Source organism: Pan paniscus, chromosome 14 (assembly GCF_029289425.2).
Source record: "Pan paniscus chromosome 14, NHGRI_mPanPan1-v2.0_pri, whole genome shotgun sequence".
Classification (NCBI taxonomy): domain Eukaryota; kingdom Metazoa; phylum Chordata; class Mammalia; order Primates; family Hominidae; genus Pan; species Pan paniscus.
The window spans coordinates 102,621,853-102,636,206 of record NC_073263.2 but is presented as its reverse complement, the minus strand read 5'-3'; the positions used below and the strand labels follow the sequence as shown (position 1 = coordinate 102,636,206).

Genomic DNA, 14,354 nt, shown 5'->3' with positions numbered 1-14,354 from the left:
CTCCTCCAGGGAACAGGAATAAAGGGATTACATATGCCTGCATAATGAAGAATTTCCTCACCCAGACAAGACAAAAGACTTCATTATTTTTCACCAGACACTTGAAGTCTTGTGCCTCCCAGTTGCAGAAGCCGAGGAGGCAGGCCAATTTTTTATATGAAGCCACTAGATGGAGTTCCTAAGAAACTGGCCTTCTAGTACTTGCCATTGTGAAAACATCTAGGGAAGATGTTAAAAACCTTGGTACCTGACACTACCCAGTCTTTCCTCTAAGAAAAGTGAGACTGTCCCTGAAGATCACAGTATTCTTCCAGTAAAATTAGCCTTGCCTTTACCCTGGGAAGCAAATAAATGAGCATTTTCTTTCTGAAAACGCACCTCCTTTGTCCTTACATGAGACCAAAAGACATCTCAATCCTAATGAAAAATGTAAAGTGGCAAAATATAACAAAATGGAATATTCAAGTTCTTCTCCTTCTGGGTAGGTCTGTTACTTCGTAACTTTAAGGATGTATGCATCTCATTTCTTATATAAAATATTGGAAGTCTCAAATTTTGTAGTTATTCACTATTTCGGCTTGCAAGTATTAGATTCCTGTAAGAGGAGGTATATGGAGACTATGTTCCCAGCAACAGATCTGATCTCCAGTTAAAGAAATTGAACTAAGTTCACCTGCTACAGCCTGCTCTGCTCCATCTTGGCTTTCAGGCTTCCCTAATAGCTTTCACATACAACATAGAGGAAGATGTATGAAGTTTTTAGTTGTAAGAAGCAAAGTCTTTTTTTTTTCATTACTGTCTCTTCTAGTGTAGGTATGCAGCCCATTATTTTTGAGTGGCATCGTATTCTAACTTGAGATAAAATTAAGATTATTTAACTTGTCCCTTTACAAAGTATATTTTAAACACATGCTGTTTTGTCCGTGATTATTTTCATGCTTCAAAAGCATCGAGTGATCAGAAAAGAAAATATTTGATCTTCACAGAATTTCAAGGTTCATTCATTCCACAAATATTTATTGAGCACCTACTGTGGATAAGAGCTGAGAAATAATCATGAACAATTTTAAAGAAAACCCTACTCTCTTGGAGCTCTTTGGAGCATGGCATATGTGACGAACTAAAAGAACAAAGAAAATGGCATGGAGAGAACGAGGTTCCTCCTGGTAAAGATGAGACCAGAAAGGGAGGTTAGAGGGACACTAAACGGGGCTTTGTAAGCCATGCTGCTCGTTAGGCTTAGTCTTTTTAAGGCAGTGATAATAACTGCATTCGTGATCTATTGCTGCATGACAAATTACTCCAAAACTTAAGTGATTTAAACAACACGTTTTTCATCTCACAGTTTTAGTCAGGAATCTGGGCATCCCTTAGTCATGTCTCTCTCCAAGCTGCATGCATTTGGACTTGAATGGGAAGAGCCCCACTCAATCGCATGGTCATTAGTGGATTCAGTTCCTTGTGAGCTGTGATATGAAGGCCTCAGTTCCAACTGGTTTGCTGGATTCCTCCCCAAGTGGAACTCTCCATAGAGCACCTCACAATATGCAGCTTGCTTCACCAGGGCAAGCAAGCAAGATGGGAAGAGCAAGTCAGCATGAGAGAGAGAGAGAGAGAGAGAGAGAAGGGCAAGCAAGCAAGAGGGCAAGACCAAGTCAGCATGAAAGGAGAGAGAGAGAGGGAGCTCTAGGAAGACAGAAGTCATAGTGTTCTGCAACCTTTCCCATTCTTCTGCTCCTTAGCAGGAAGTCACTAAGTGCCACCCACATTCAAGGAGAGGGAAGTACCCAAGGGCATGAAACCCAGGAGGCAGAGATCATCAGGGTAATCTTAGAAACCTGCCTGCCACGATACCATTATGGACGTTCATTCCAGAGAACATTCAGTTTGGGATAATAATGCAATATCTTTATTGAGGTTGGAGGCATGGAGACCAGTTAAGAGGCTGTAGCATGGGTCCACAGTGGACATCACTATCAGTCAGAACAGAAAAGACTTAGCTTCTGCTGTTATCCTCTGCCAAACTTGCTGCTCAGTCCCCAGTGCTATGTAGAGTGTTATAACATCCACCATGACACGGGACAAGATACAACAGGAAATAATAGCAACTAAAATTCAAAGAAAGCGTTGATGTTTCCAAAGCACTGTCACATTCATAATCATCTTTACTTCTTCCAGCTCCCTGTGAAGTCAGAAGGAAAGGCATTATTGTTCTCTACATTTTACATATGAGAAATGGAGGCTTAGAGAAAGCACATCACCTGTCTAAGGTCCCACAGCTTATAAAAGCTGAAGTCAGAAGTGTGTGCTTTTAAAGCTTATGTTTTCTCAACTCATCTTCTCCATTAGGCTTCCAGACAAAGGCAGAACTTTCCATCAGCAGCTGCACTGCAGGGTGCACTTCTTTGAACCATGAGAGGCTAGCAAGTTAGGGATGGGGTCACACAGTCCCCACGCACCTGCCGCTACCCTCCCTACTCACCCCTCCCCACCTTTTCACTTACTCATTCTGTTCATCAGGCAGCATGAGGGCCAGAAACTGAACTTCCTAGGAATGGGAGGCTGAGTGATAAAGTGGTCCCTAATCAACTCACAGCCTAGTAAGGGGAATAACTAATGATAACAAAATGCCATGAGCATTAAACAAGCTTGGTTAATAACATACTGTGGGAACATGGAGTATAAAACAAGTCTTTTTTTGTGCTTTCACATAGGTGAAATATTCATTTCTCATTTCATGTTACTTTTCAGAACCCATTTATATCAGTCTGTCATTATACTGTGCATGTTAAAACACTATTTGGTATTTATTTCATGGTTTGCCTTACTGTATATGCTTATCTATAGTAACATTGTATTCCCTTTAAAAAATAATAAAGCAAACTTTTACCATGCTTTTTTATGAACCTGGGCACATTGGATTAGAGTATATGTAACCTCTTAGCAGGTCTGATTGTGTCCAACTGAAGTTCATAGCTTTCTGCCAACACTGTTATTTTCCAAAATAGCAAAATTTCTTACATGGCCAACAAATGTGACAATGGCTTAGGCAGTACAAGGCTGTTTCATTATGCAGAAACGTCCTATCATGGGAATCTTTCTATACCTGTTTCAATGTCCAGGTGAGCTCTAGGCCAAAGGGTCATAAAACTTCCTTCCCATTGCCTTGCTCCTGCATCCACCATCCAACCTCAGGTTTATAACTTCCATCTGCGGTCCTTCCCTCACTCACCAGGAACCTGTGTGTGGCCAGTGGTCTCCTTGTATAATGGAATGAGATTTTTCAGAATGTTCTCGTTAGACATATTTATATATCTGTAGAAAAGTTGCTTCATGCTGTTTAGTAAATGAAAAATAGTGATTATTTGGGGTTTGTTTCCAAGAATACATTTATATTCAGTGAATTTGTATGATTTTTCATAGATATTCACCATAATTATCTTCATCCACATTAAAAGCATTTTAAGGACTTAAATATGACATATTTAGTAAGGACTTAAATATGACATATTTAGTAAGTTCTTAAATAATTTATTATATAATAAGTTCTTATATGATGTATTATATAAGTTCTTCTGTAATATATGTGTTATATTTAAATACTTAAAAATGCTTCTGTTATATATGTATCATAAGAGCTGCTATTTTAAGTGCGCTAAGCACATACAAATCTTTTTCTCAAAGATCTTAATTCTCAGACAGATAGTAATCATATTCAAAGCCATTCAAGAAATGCATTTTAAGAAACATAAATGTGAAAATCATATGTAAAAAATGGCAGAATTGTGTGTTCAGGTGTTGAGCAAATAGAGTATCATTAGATTTGCATATCATAAAATCATTGCGTTTTCAACCTGTGAGCTATCTTTCAGAGCAAGGCTTTCTCTTCATTTTACCAATGAGGAAGTTAGGCCCAAAGATCACTCAACTAGTTCATAACAGTGTAACTTCTGGCACACAGGTCTTTTAATCCCTAGTGTTATTTTCTTGCCATTTATCAGCTATCTCAAGGGAATTCCTGTCATTCCCAGTTGGAGAAAATTTTCTGGAGAATAATTTTTTTTTCTCACCAAAATCATTCACACCACAGGTGTTAGGCCACCCAATTGTCTTCACTCATTAGCAAATCTGAAATGAACACAAGTCCAGTTATTGTCCAAAAAGAACATGTTTTTAAAGTCTTCATGGTTTAAACAAGTGGTAACTGGTTACCAGTAAGCTGCAAGCTTCAGATTGAGGTTTCTGTAGGTAATAATTCCAAAAACTGTGTGCTTTTTTTTTTTTTGAACTGTGGTTTTAAAAACAACACATAACATTTACCATCTAAACCATTTCTAAGTGTGCAGTTCAGTCGTGTTAAGTATGTTTACATTGTTGCGCATAATTCCAGCTTTAATTACTTCTCTTTATGACTCATTTTTGCTTGTAAGCTTTATGTTTTCCTATCTTCCTAAAGTTCTGCAAAATCTCCTTGGAACATATATTTAATCATTCCAGGAGCCTGAGTGGACAAATCCTTCCCAAAGGGGGTTTATTAGAAACCTTGTTTAAATTCAGAACCGACATCATGATTGCCTGTGTGTATTAATCTGTTTTCATGCTGCTAGTAAAGACATACCTGAGACTGGGCAATTTACGAAAGAAAGAGGTTTAGTGAACTTACAGTTCCACGTGGCTGGAGAGGCCTCACAATCATAGCAGACGGTGAAAGGCACGTCTTATATGGCAGCAGACAAGAGAAGAGAGCTTGTACAGGGAAACTCCCCTTTTTAAAACCATCAGATCTTATGAGACTAATTCACAATCACGAGAAAAGCACAAGAAAGACCTGCCCCCATGATTCAATTACCTCCCACCAGGTCCCTCCCATGACACATGGGAATTCAAGATGAGATTTGGGTGGGGACAAAGCCAAACCATATCACTGTGGGTAGGCTGGCCTTCTATTTATGGTGTCCTGATAGAAGCTCTACCATTATTTTTGGAAAGGAGGGAGGAGGCAGAAGGAGGAGGGGCAAGAGGGGAGCTTTCTGTTTATTTTCCAGCCCTTCTTCATAGCTGTGATACTTCTGCTTTGTAAGTGTTCTTGACACAGAGCGTAAAGTTCATTTTCCTTTATAATTATACGTTATTTGCTGTATTTTGTGTTTTCATTGGTGTTGCCTTTAAAATAATAAAAGTAATGAGCACTTATGTGTTATTCATCTCAAGTGTACAAACCATGCATTTATCTTGGGCTCCTTTTTTTTTCCTAGAGCTTGCACCCGACAGCGCATGCTGAGCGGATCATTCGAGGGGCAGCCCGCAAAGGAGAGGTCAATCCTCAGCGTGCAGCATCATATCCGCCAAGAGCGCAGGTAAATACTTGGGAAGACAGGGCTTCAGAGACTCTAAAAAAGGGGGGTTTTACAGGAAATGGTCGCTGTACACAGTCACGGCTGTCAGCCCTGGCTGCCAGACAGTCACAGCTGAGGAATCGCGTTCTATTTGCTGTTTGTTACAATAATGAAACACCTAATCAGATCCAAAGATTCAAAAAAATCTCTACTTCACAATCCTTTTCCTTAGAGATGGCCAAATTCTCACCTTTAAGATCAGAAGGAAAAATTCTGAATTCTGTTAGATGGGATCAAAGACATTTGGAGAGAGTATAAGCTTCTGCTATGAAAAGAAATCATAGGCATTTGTGGCGTTGTAGCAGACAAAGTGTTTTATTTTGATTTTATCATGGTCACTGCTTGAAAGGCCAGTTTGATCTTGAGATGTATTAACCAGTGCCTGTGGTTGTTTTAGGTCACTAAGACATGGATCGAACAGCCAGAGGATCAGCAGGGGAAAATCTCTTGAAACTTTGACTCAAGATGTAAGTTTTAAGCAATGCTTTGGATTTCAGAAACGTGATTATGAAAATGTATTTAAATGACTGCTTAGACAATGCCCAGTGTCTTTCTGCCGCATTCCCATGTCTCTTTAAGACTTCATACCAGAGGGAATCAGGAAACTCAGGATATGAATTATGTAGCCAAGTATCAGAAGTAACTGTTAACAGCAGAAAACTCCAGTCATCCCACACAAAGCACATGTCTTAGTTAAAATAGTAACACAAAAGTGTCATTATCAGTTGGATTTGACTTGAAATTAAAGACATTTTAAGCATTGTATATAGGATTGATTTGCATCATTGACTTTGAATATTCACTGAGAATCGAATATTCTAGAATCTAGATCAAGGGTCTATAATTTCAGGGCTTTATATATTAGGAAGTGAAATTTTATTTCTAGAAGAATTTTCCTGTCAAGGACTACCTAGTATTTCCCAGGAAAGCTTTTCGCTTTTAGACTCTAGGTCATGGATTTATTTCCTGGCTCTATAAATAGTTATCAAGTGTTTGCTATGTGCTGGGTTCTGTTCTAAGGAACGAGGAGCAGTGGGGTAATAAGATAGACTCAGTGCCCTCCTGGAGCTTAAATTTTAGAATAGGAGACAGATAATAAGTTCATAAAAATATAATGGAATTTCTGGAGTGATTTCTTTTTATTTTCCATCATCTCTTCATTACTGTGACAGATTTGCTTTATAATGTAAAGTAAAATGAAGTCATGTAAATAAATCAAAGGTGGGGATTTGGGGGCAGGGAATTTTAGATACAATGGTTATCGTAGACCCATCTGCATTATCCCAGAGACCCAAATGAAATGAAGGAGACATGAAAAAAATGCAGAGAAGCCAAGCGTTAGATGGCCCAGCAGCTATACCATGCAAAGATTACAATGAAAGATTTGGGAGATGCATATTAAATAACTGTCATTATGAAGTCCTGGTAAAAAGACAGGCGTTAGGTTGAATCTGGATGAACTGGCTTAAAAAGTAATCTTGAATGTTCAGAGCCAAGGATGGCACTTGAGAAAGGAGGGCTAGCAAGAGAAAGTTAGCAAAGCCTTGGGGTTATTTCGTTTTTCTCTTTTTCACCACTTATCTCTTATTTCTTGAGCTTTTGGAGTGCTTGCCTACTACATCTGCTTTCATTCTGTAGAAACTGCTGTTTTAGTCCAAGTAGATGGTTTTTATTAAGTGTTCTAGGCAATATCAAGAGCGAGAAGTTGGCAATGAGAACACGTGATATCACCAATACCCTATAGACATGGTTCTAGTTGGCACAGAGCTCTGTTTACCGCCATGATTTTTAATATCCAGAGTGCTATCTGATTGGCTACCATATTGTTGACATGGAATTGCCATCAAATCCAACATATGGCCTGCGCACTTAGAACTGCAGAGTCAGCCATATTGCACGGAGAACATTTTCAGGTGAAAAGTCAAAGAGGCAACCCTCATTCAAAGCGCCTTCAATATGTTTCAACCGAAATGTACAACCTACTTAAGAATCAAATCAGAACATGTCTTTGAAAATAATGTGTTTAAACATAGACAGCAAAGGCCCTATTTGAATAGTCTCAGTGCTGGAGCTTACTTCTTCAGAGACTTCCTACCCTATTTTTCATGTAGAAGTATAGCAAAATCCATCTCCCACCTTCTCCATAGCAAAATGCCATGGGGTTCTGATCATTTCCAATAAATTCTTATAATGTCTTTTCTCCCACAAAAGGGAGATTTAAATTAGAGAATTTTAACTTTTTCACTTATTCTGAATGATAGCAGACACAGATAATTAAGTCTAAGGAGTGCTTTCTGTAAAATCTACTGAGTTACTGGAACTCTGGCCTTGCACCTTCCATGGGGTCCATCTAAAGGGCTGTGAAGGGCCTGCATGGCCTGCTCACCTCTCTTAGCTTTACCCACACTGGCATCCTGGCTATTCCACACGTAGACACGCCAGGCCTGCTCCTAGCTCTGGAAGAACACATTTCTGTAGTCCTACCACAGCCTGCACCCTCACCTCCTTCTAGTGTTTCCTCAAATAGCACCTTCATATTGAGGTCTACCCTGACCGGTTCATTTAAAATCATAATCTTCTAGCCTGTCTATGTCTCTCTATGCCTTTCACCCATTGTGATTTTTTAAAAAATCGGATCACTAAGCATCCTCTTACATACTTATTTTGAATTATTTTTTATCTGTCTCCCACTGACTAGAACATCCTATGAGAATAAGGATGTTTTGTTTCCACTTGCCATATCCTACACACTAGAATAGTGCCTGGCACATAATAGGATTTCAGTCAATATGTGCTGAATGAATTACTTTTTAGAGGAACAAATACTCTTGCTATGAAGACTGTGGCCATTAAATATGTACATTTAATCGTATACATATTTTATATACTGTAAATTTATATATTTAATGTAAGTATATACATTTAGTTTAAATATACATATTTAATGTAAATATATACATTTAGCATAAATATACATAATTATAAATATATACATTTCATATAGATATATATTTATTGTAAATATATACTTAGTATAAATATACATATTTAATGTAAATATATACATTTAGTGTAAATATACATATTTGTTGTAAATATATACATTTAGTATAAATATGCATTGTAAAATATACATTTAGTATAAATATATAAATATATGTTTAACAGTAAATATATGTAATTAATATTTATACTTTATATTGAGGGAGATATTAGTTTTAAGTTTTTTAACTGATAATATATTTTGCATTCAAAACCCTCCTGTTTTAACACACCCCCTGTTAATTTATTTCTAGCATTCCAATACAGTGAGATATAGAAATGCACAAAGAGAAGACAGTGAAATAAAGATGATTCAGGAAAAAAAGGAGCAAGCAGAGATGAAAAGGTACAGGTTGCTGCAGTGTCCCATGGCTCTCATTTGGGAAAGGCAAAATTTCCCTTAGCCTCATTCTCCCATGAATTTCTCCTTCAAGGAAAGTGCAAGAAGAGGAACTCAGAGAGAACCACCCATACTTCGATAAGCCACTGTTCATTGTCGGGCGAGAACACAGGTTCAGAAACTTTTGCCGGGTGGTGGTCCGAGCACGCTTCAACGCGTAAGTACACTTCATTTCAGCCAGGTGTTTGGCCTGAGCCATGCAAACAGCAGGGGTGTTGTCATATGAAGAAGAAGGAACGTGTAATCCTAATGGGGTCACAAAATAAACTGTGGACTAATTAATCATGCTGCTCCTCTTTGCTGAACACCTGACCAGGTGGAAAACAAAGGTCACAAGTAGTTAACATTTATAGAAAACTCGCATTGATAAAACACAAAACAGCCATTTTCGTTTGTGCATTTTAGCAGTTTCCTGATACACTTATATTTGCATTATTAACTCCATATTTTATTTTGGAAATACTGAGACAAAAGGAGACTAAAGGACATGGTGAAAGGAAGGTCATTGTCCATGTCTTCCATGAGGCTTGTAGTTCCTTTGTGGTAAAAATACCTCAATTGGTTTATTGGAGAATAACATAAAGTTGATTAGTGCTTTCATTACCAACTGTTATAAGAAGGAAACCCACTGTTCACTGTCTCTACCCTACCAACATGGAAGAAATGTGTAAGAAGCCATAAGTAGAGTGAACATTGAAGACACTAGTTGTGGACACCTAAGCCAAGTTTGACAGGCAACAAATGGATGAAATGGATTTTTGTCAAGCATACCTGTATTAGTCCATTTTCATGCCACTGATAAAGACATACCTGAGACTGGGTAATTTATAAAGAAAAAGAGATTTATTGGATTCACAATTCCAAGTGGCTGGGGAGGCCTCACAATCATGGTGGAAGGCAAAAGGCACATCTTACATGGCACAGACAAGAGAGAGAAGTGAAAGCAGAAACCCCTCATAAAATCATCAGATCTCATGAGACTTATTCACCACCACAAGAACAGTATGGGGGAACCGCCCCCGTGATTCAATTATCTCTGACTGGGTCCCTCCTACAACATGTGGGAATTATGGGAGCTACCATTCAAGATGAGATTTGGGTAGGGACGCAGAGCCAAACCATATCAGTACCTTTAAGTAAATATTCCAAAGACATTAAGAGTCATGGAGGAAATGAGAAAACTTTCCATGTTCCCATTACGTAGTTGGAGTGTCCCTGATGCCATCGTTTAAGTAAATTGATTTCTTTGTTATTAATTAGTAGCGTATGATAATCACTATCTGTTATGGACTGAATTGTTCCCCCTCCACAAAATCCATATGGTAGAGTCCAAACCCTCAGAACCTCAGAATGTGACTGTATTTGGAAATAGGAATTTTAAACAGGTTAATTAAATTAAAATGAAGTCATTAGGGTGGGCCCTAATCTAATATGATTGGTTTCCTTAAGAGAACATTTGGACACAGACATATACAGAGAGAAGACCTTGCAAAGACACGTAGGGAGAAGACGGCTCTCCACAAGTCAAGGAGACAGCCCTGGAACAGGGTTTTCCCTCACAGCCCTCAGAAAGAACCAACTCAGCTGGCATCTTGATCTTGGATTTCCAGCCTCCAAAACTATGAGGAAATAAACTTATGTTGCTTGAGCCACCCAGTCTTAAGCACCAGTGGTACTTTGTTACAGCAGCTCAAGGAAACTAATACACACTATTATAACATTTCAGGGATGGAAGAGACCTCAGGGACCACTCGGTGTCATTTGTGTGCCCCCTCCTTCAACAGAGGAGGACATTTAAGCGTGCAGAAGTTGAGGGCTTTGCTCAGGGACCCAGCTACTACCTGGCTCTCTCTTGATTGCCAGACTATTGTTCTTTCTGCTGTTCTATACTTTCACAATTTAAAGCAACTGAGTCATAATTATTAAAATCTTCCATGAGTTTTCAAAGTAAAGGAAGAAAATACCATTTTGGAGATTGATTTGATCAGTTCTTGAAGTAGTTTTTTTTTAATCTTGAATTATCCTGTTGGCTGACTGTACCTTAACATCTCATGGTTAATTCTCCACTTCACTTAGTGTGGTGTAATTTCCCTTTTATCAGCAAGGCAGCTGATGTTGAATACAATTGATGAAGACTCTGTTGTAATTGGGGACACATACACAAAGACTGTAAGCAATCTCATTGACAGTGCTCACAGGCTTCCTGAAAGTAGAAACAACGACTCTCCCTTCCAAGAAATTCTAAATAAATCATTCTACCACATCACAGTTAAATGCAGGGGGAAGAAGTCTATTTAAATTATGGAGTATTTAATTAAATAATCTTGAAGAACTAACATTCTTGAACTATTAAGGCAAAGATTTTAAATGAGTATTTTTAAATGAAAGTCAAAACTTAATTCTGTACTACCCATGTCAGAAAATTCTGGACAAAGTCACAAAGTCTGAAATCAAGTGTTTTGAGAAATATAAAACTTTATTTTCATAAGCATCAACTGCAAATTCTTTGGATTTTTCCTTTCATCAATGTTCTCTGACCTCCAGATTTACCTACAGTTAACATATTTTATAATGGACATTGTAGAGAGGCTGTAAAAGAGATTTTAGGTAGATGAGATGTTTGCAAATATGATTTTTAGCAAGTTAAAACATGCTTGCTTTGTTGCAGAATTTTATATATGTGTTCTCTTACAGATCTAAAACAGACCCTGTCACAGGAGCTGTGAAAAATACAAAGTACCATCAACTTTAGTAAGCATCACCAACTTCATTTTCCATGCACATTTAAAGTTTTCATGTACTATTTTATGCTGCATACAAAGATTGAAATTCTGTTTTATTTTCTTGCTATATAGTGCTATGAAATAGATGATTGGGGAATGATGTTTTTAAAATACCAGTCATGTTGATAGAGCCACAGAAGCCATCATCTCTAACTCTTAGAAGCCTTTCCTGGAACCTTTATGTTTCTCAATTTTGTTTGGTCTTTGGCAGTGATTTGCTGGGATTGGTCACTTACCTGGACTGGGTCATGATCATCGTAACCATCTGCTCTTGCATTTCCATGATGTTTGAGTCCCCGTTTCGAAGAGTCATGCATGCACCTACTTTGCAGGTACCGCTTACCGCTGCTAAATCTCAGCTTACAACTAGGAGGTAAAATACTGACCTGCTGTTTTTCCGTTCATTGTAACCAAACTGCCTTTTGCCCGTTTCAGATTGCTGAGTATGTGTTTGTGATATTCATGAGCATTGAGCTTAATCTGAAGATTATGGCAGATGGCTTATTTTTCACTCCAACTGCTGTCATCAGGGACTTCGGTGGAGTAATGGACATATTTATATATCTTGTAAGTCTTTGCTTATTTCCTAAATGAAAAATGTAATGGTTTTGTAAAATCTCCTGCATTTCTTGGTATAAGCGCAAGAGGTATGAGTCACAGAGGTTTAGATTCCCTAATTGAATTCTTAAATGGACTCTAGAGTAGTTCATTATATGCAAATAAGGGCCATGCATGTAAAATCTAAATTAAGAGCATCGTAAATATCTATGGATAGTTATATTGTTCAAATACACTAATCACAATTTTATGTATGAATGAGACATACATTAATAAGGTCTAACATGGCAAATCTAGTTTGCATCCCACAAATCTTATGGCTTCTATACTAAAAAAAAAAAGTTTGCCTCCTATAAACCATGTTATTGATTATGAGCCCCTTATTGCTGAAAGCAAACTAAAGTGATTGTGATTGTATCTCTCTCCTGATTCCATTGCATAAAATACCTGGCTATAGCAGGTGCCCATTCAACTGTCTAGTAAAACTCACTGGAAAACCATAGAAATGGGCTCAGAGAACTTTTTTTTTTCCTGTGTGTCCAAGGAGGCATGAAATCAATGTCTTTGCAGAGACAACAAGGAGAATCGTGATCATTAACAAGTAGCATGTTGCAGATCATTAATAAAATAGCAGTAACCTTGATAAAAGGAATTCCAGCCATATCGACATCAGCGGAGCCTCCAGAGTAGTAAGTTAAAAGAAGAGGCAGAACGCACTGGTGTACACACAGACACACACGGTGTGGACACCCCCATTTCTTTCCGGCATACACGTGATGACTTTCCTTTGAGGTATCTAGCAAGTCTAGATGAGGTTTGTTGTTTAAAGTTAACAGATTGCACGTACAACCAGTGAGTGGAATCTCTGCTAAATGAAAAGTTATGGCCAGTCGGCTGTCAGAAAATGTAAATAGTAGGGGATGAATTGTGTAAATTCCAGAGATCGTTTGTTCCCCTTTAGGTGAGCTTGATATTTCTTTGTTGGATGCCTCAAAATGTACCTGCTGAATCGGGAGCTCAGCTTCTAATGGTCCTTCGGTGCCTGAGACCTCTGCGCATATTCAAACTGGTGCCCCAGATGAGGAAAGTTGTTCGAGAACTTTTCAGCGGCTTCAAGGAAATTTTTTTGGTATGTGAGAATTATCCTTTGATTCCAGTTCACAGTAGTCCAACTCTAATGTAGCTAATGAGGGAAAAGTGAGTCTTGCTTATTGAGGTCAATTCAATAGTTTTGGTTATTGCCAGAGGGTAATGGAGGCACTAACAAAACACAATGCACCTTCAAACACTTTACTCATGGGCACTTCTGGCGTATGAGTTTATTTAATTCACCTAAAGAGAAGCACTCTGAGATTTGAAAGAGTTCGTATCTGCTGACTCTTTCGGTACTAACCTCTTGACTCTAATTCCTACTCTGGGTTTTAGTTTCCTCCCATCTGAAAATGAAGGATAAGAAGATTCAACACCGTGTACTCCGCAAATGGGATTAGGAATTCATGCATTTGGGCTCCTAATCTCATTCTGTGTGTTCCTGAAATAATATAGCACAGAATTTGTCTTTAGATCTCAGGAGTGTTAACATAAAACAACTTTAAAAATGCAACATATAGGTATAACCCACTTCAATTAACTTCAGCATTACAGTAATGAGTGATTACAAAGATGATTGAGGGGGCAAAACGTACTTTTTAGCCGGGCAAACATTGATTTAGGGTCTTCTGAAAACAAGGTCAGAGATAAAACAACAAGAAAGAGGCTCATTGTTCACAATCTGTTACAGAAAGATCTTTGCCTTACAAAACAGTGATCAAAAGTTTTTTTATTATTGATGAGGTCTGCTTGTGCATGAGAAGCATGAATTAATTTACGTAGGCTTGTTTTGTATCTTGCTTTCTAGAGACTTCCCTGTGATGAGAAAACAGCTGTAGTTGTAGTTGACACAAATGTATTTTAAAGATAGATTGTGATGTTACTAGAGGTATATATATCATTACTGACTTTTTTTTTCTTTTTTTTTGAGACAGAATCTTGCTCTGTCGCCCAGGCTGGAGTGCAATGGCGCGATCTCAGCTCACTGCAACTTCCACCTACTGGGTTCAAGAGATTCTCATGCCTCAGCCTCCCAAGTAGCTGAGACTACACACATGTGCCACCACTCCCAGTTAATTTTTTGTA

General features: G+C 38.1%; 1 protein-coding gene across 6 annotated transcripts in view; it reads left to right on the top strand.

Moving 5' to 3' along the window:
- The window catches only part of NALCN (sodium leak channel, non-selective), a 358,635-nt gene that overhangs the window by 294,482 nt on the left and 49,799 nt on the right, over positions 1–14,354 (top strand). For all 6 annotated transcript variants that reach the window (XM_034936923.3, XM_063595854.1, XM_063595853.1 and 3 more), the window contains 8 exons: positions 5,256–5,357; positions 5,794–5,863; positions 8,693–8,784; positions 8,873–8,995; positions 11,533–11,589; positions 11,833–11,953; positions 12,057–12,188; positions 13,141–13,308. In XM_034936923.3, coding sequence (XP_034792814.1) covers positions 5,256–5,357; positions 5,794–5,863; positions 8,693–8,784; positions 8,873–8,995; positions 11,533–11,589; positions 11,833–11,953; positions 12,057–12,188; positions 13,141–13,308 — 865 coding nt within the window. The remainder of the gene's footprint in view (positions 1–5,255; positions 5,358–5,793; positions 5,864–8,692; positions 8,785–8,872; positions 8,996–11,532; positions 11,590–11,832; positions 11,954–12,056; positions 12,189–13,140; positions 13,309–14,354) is intronic.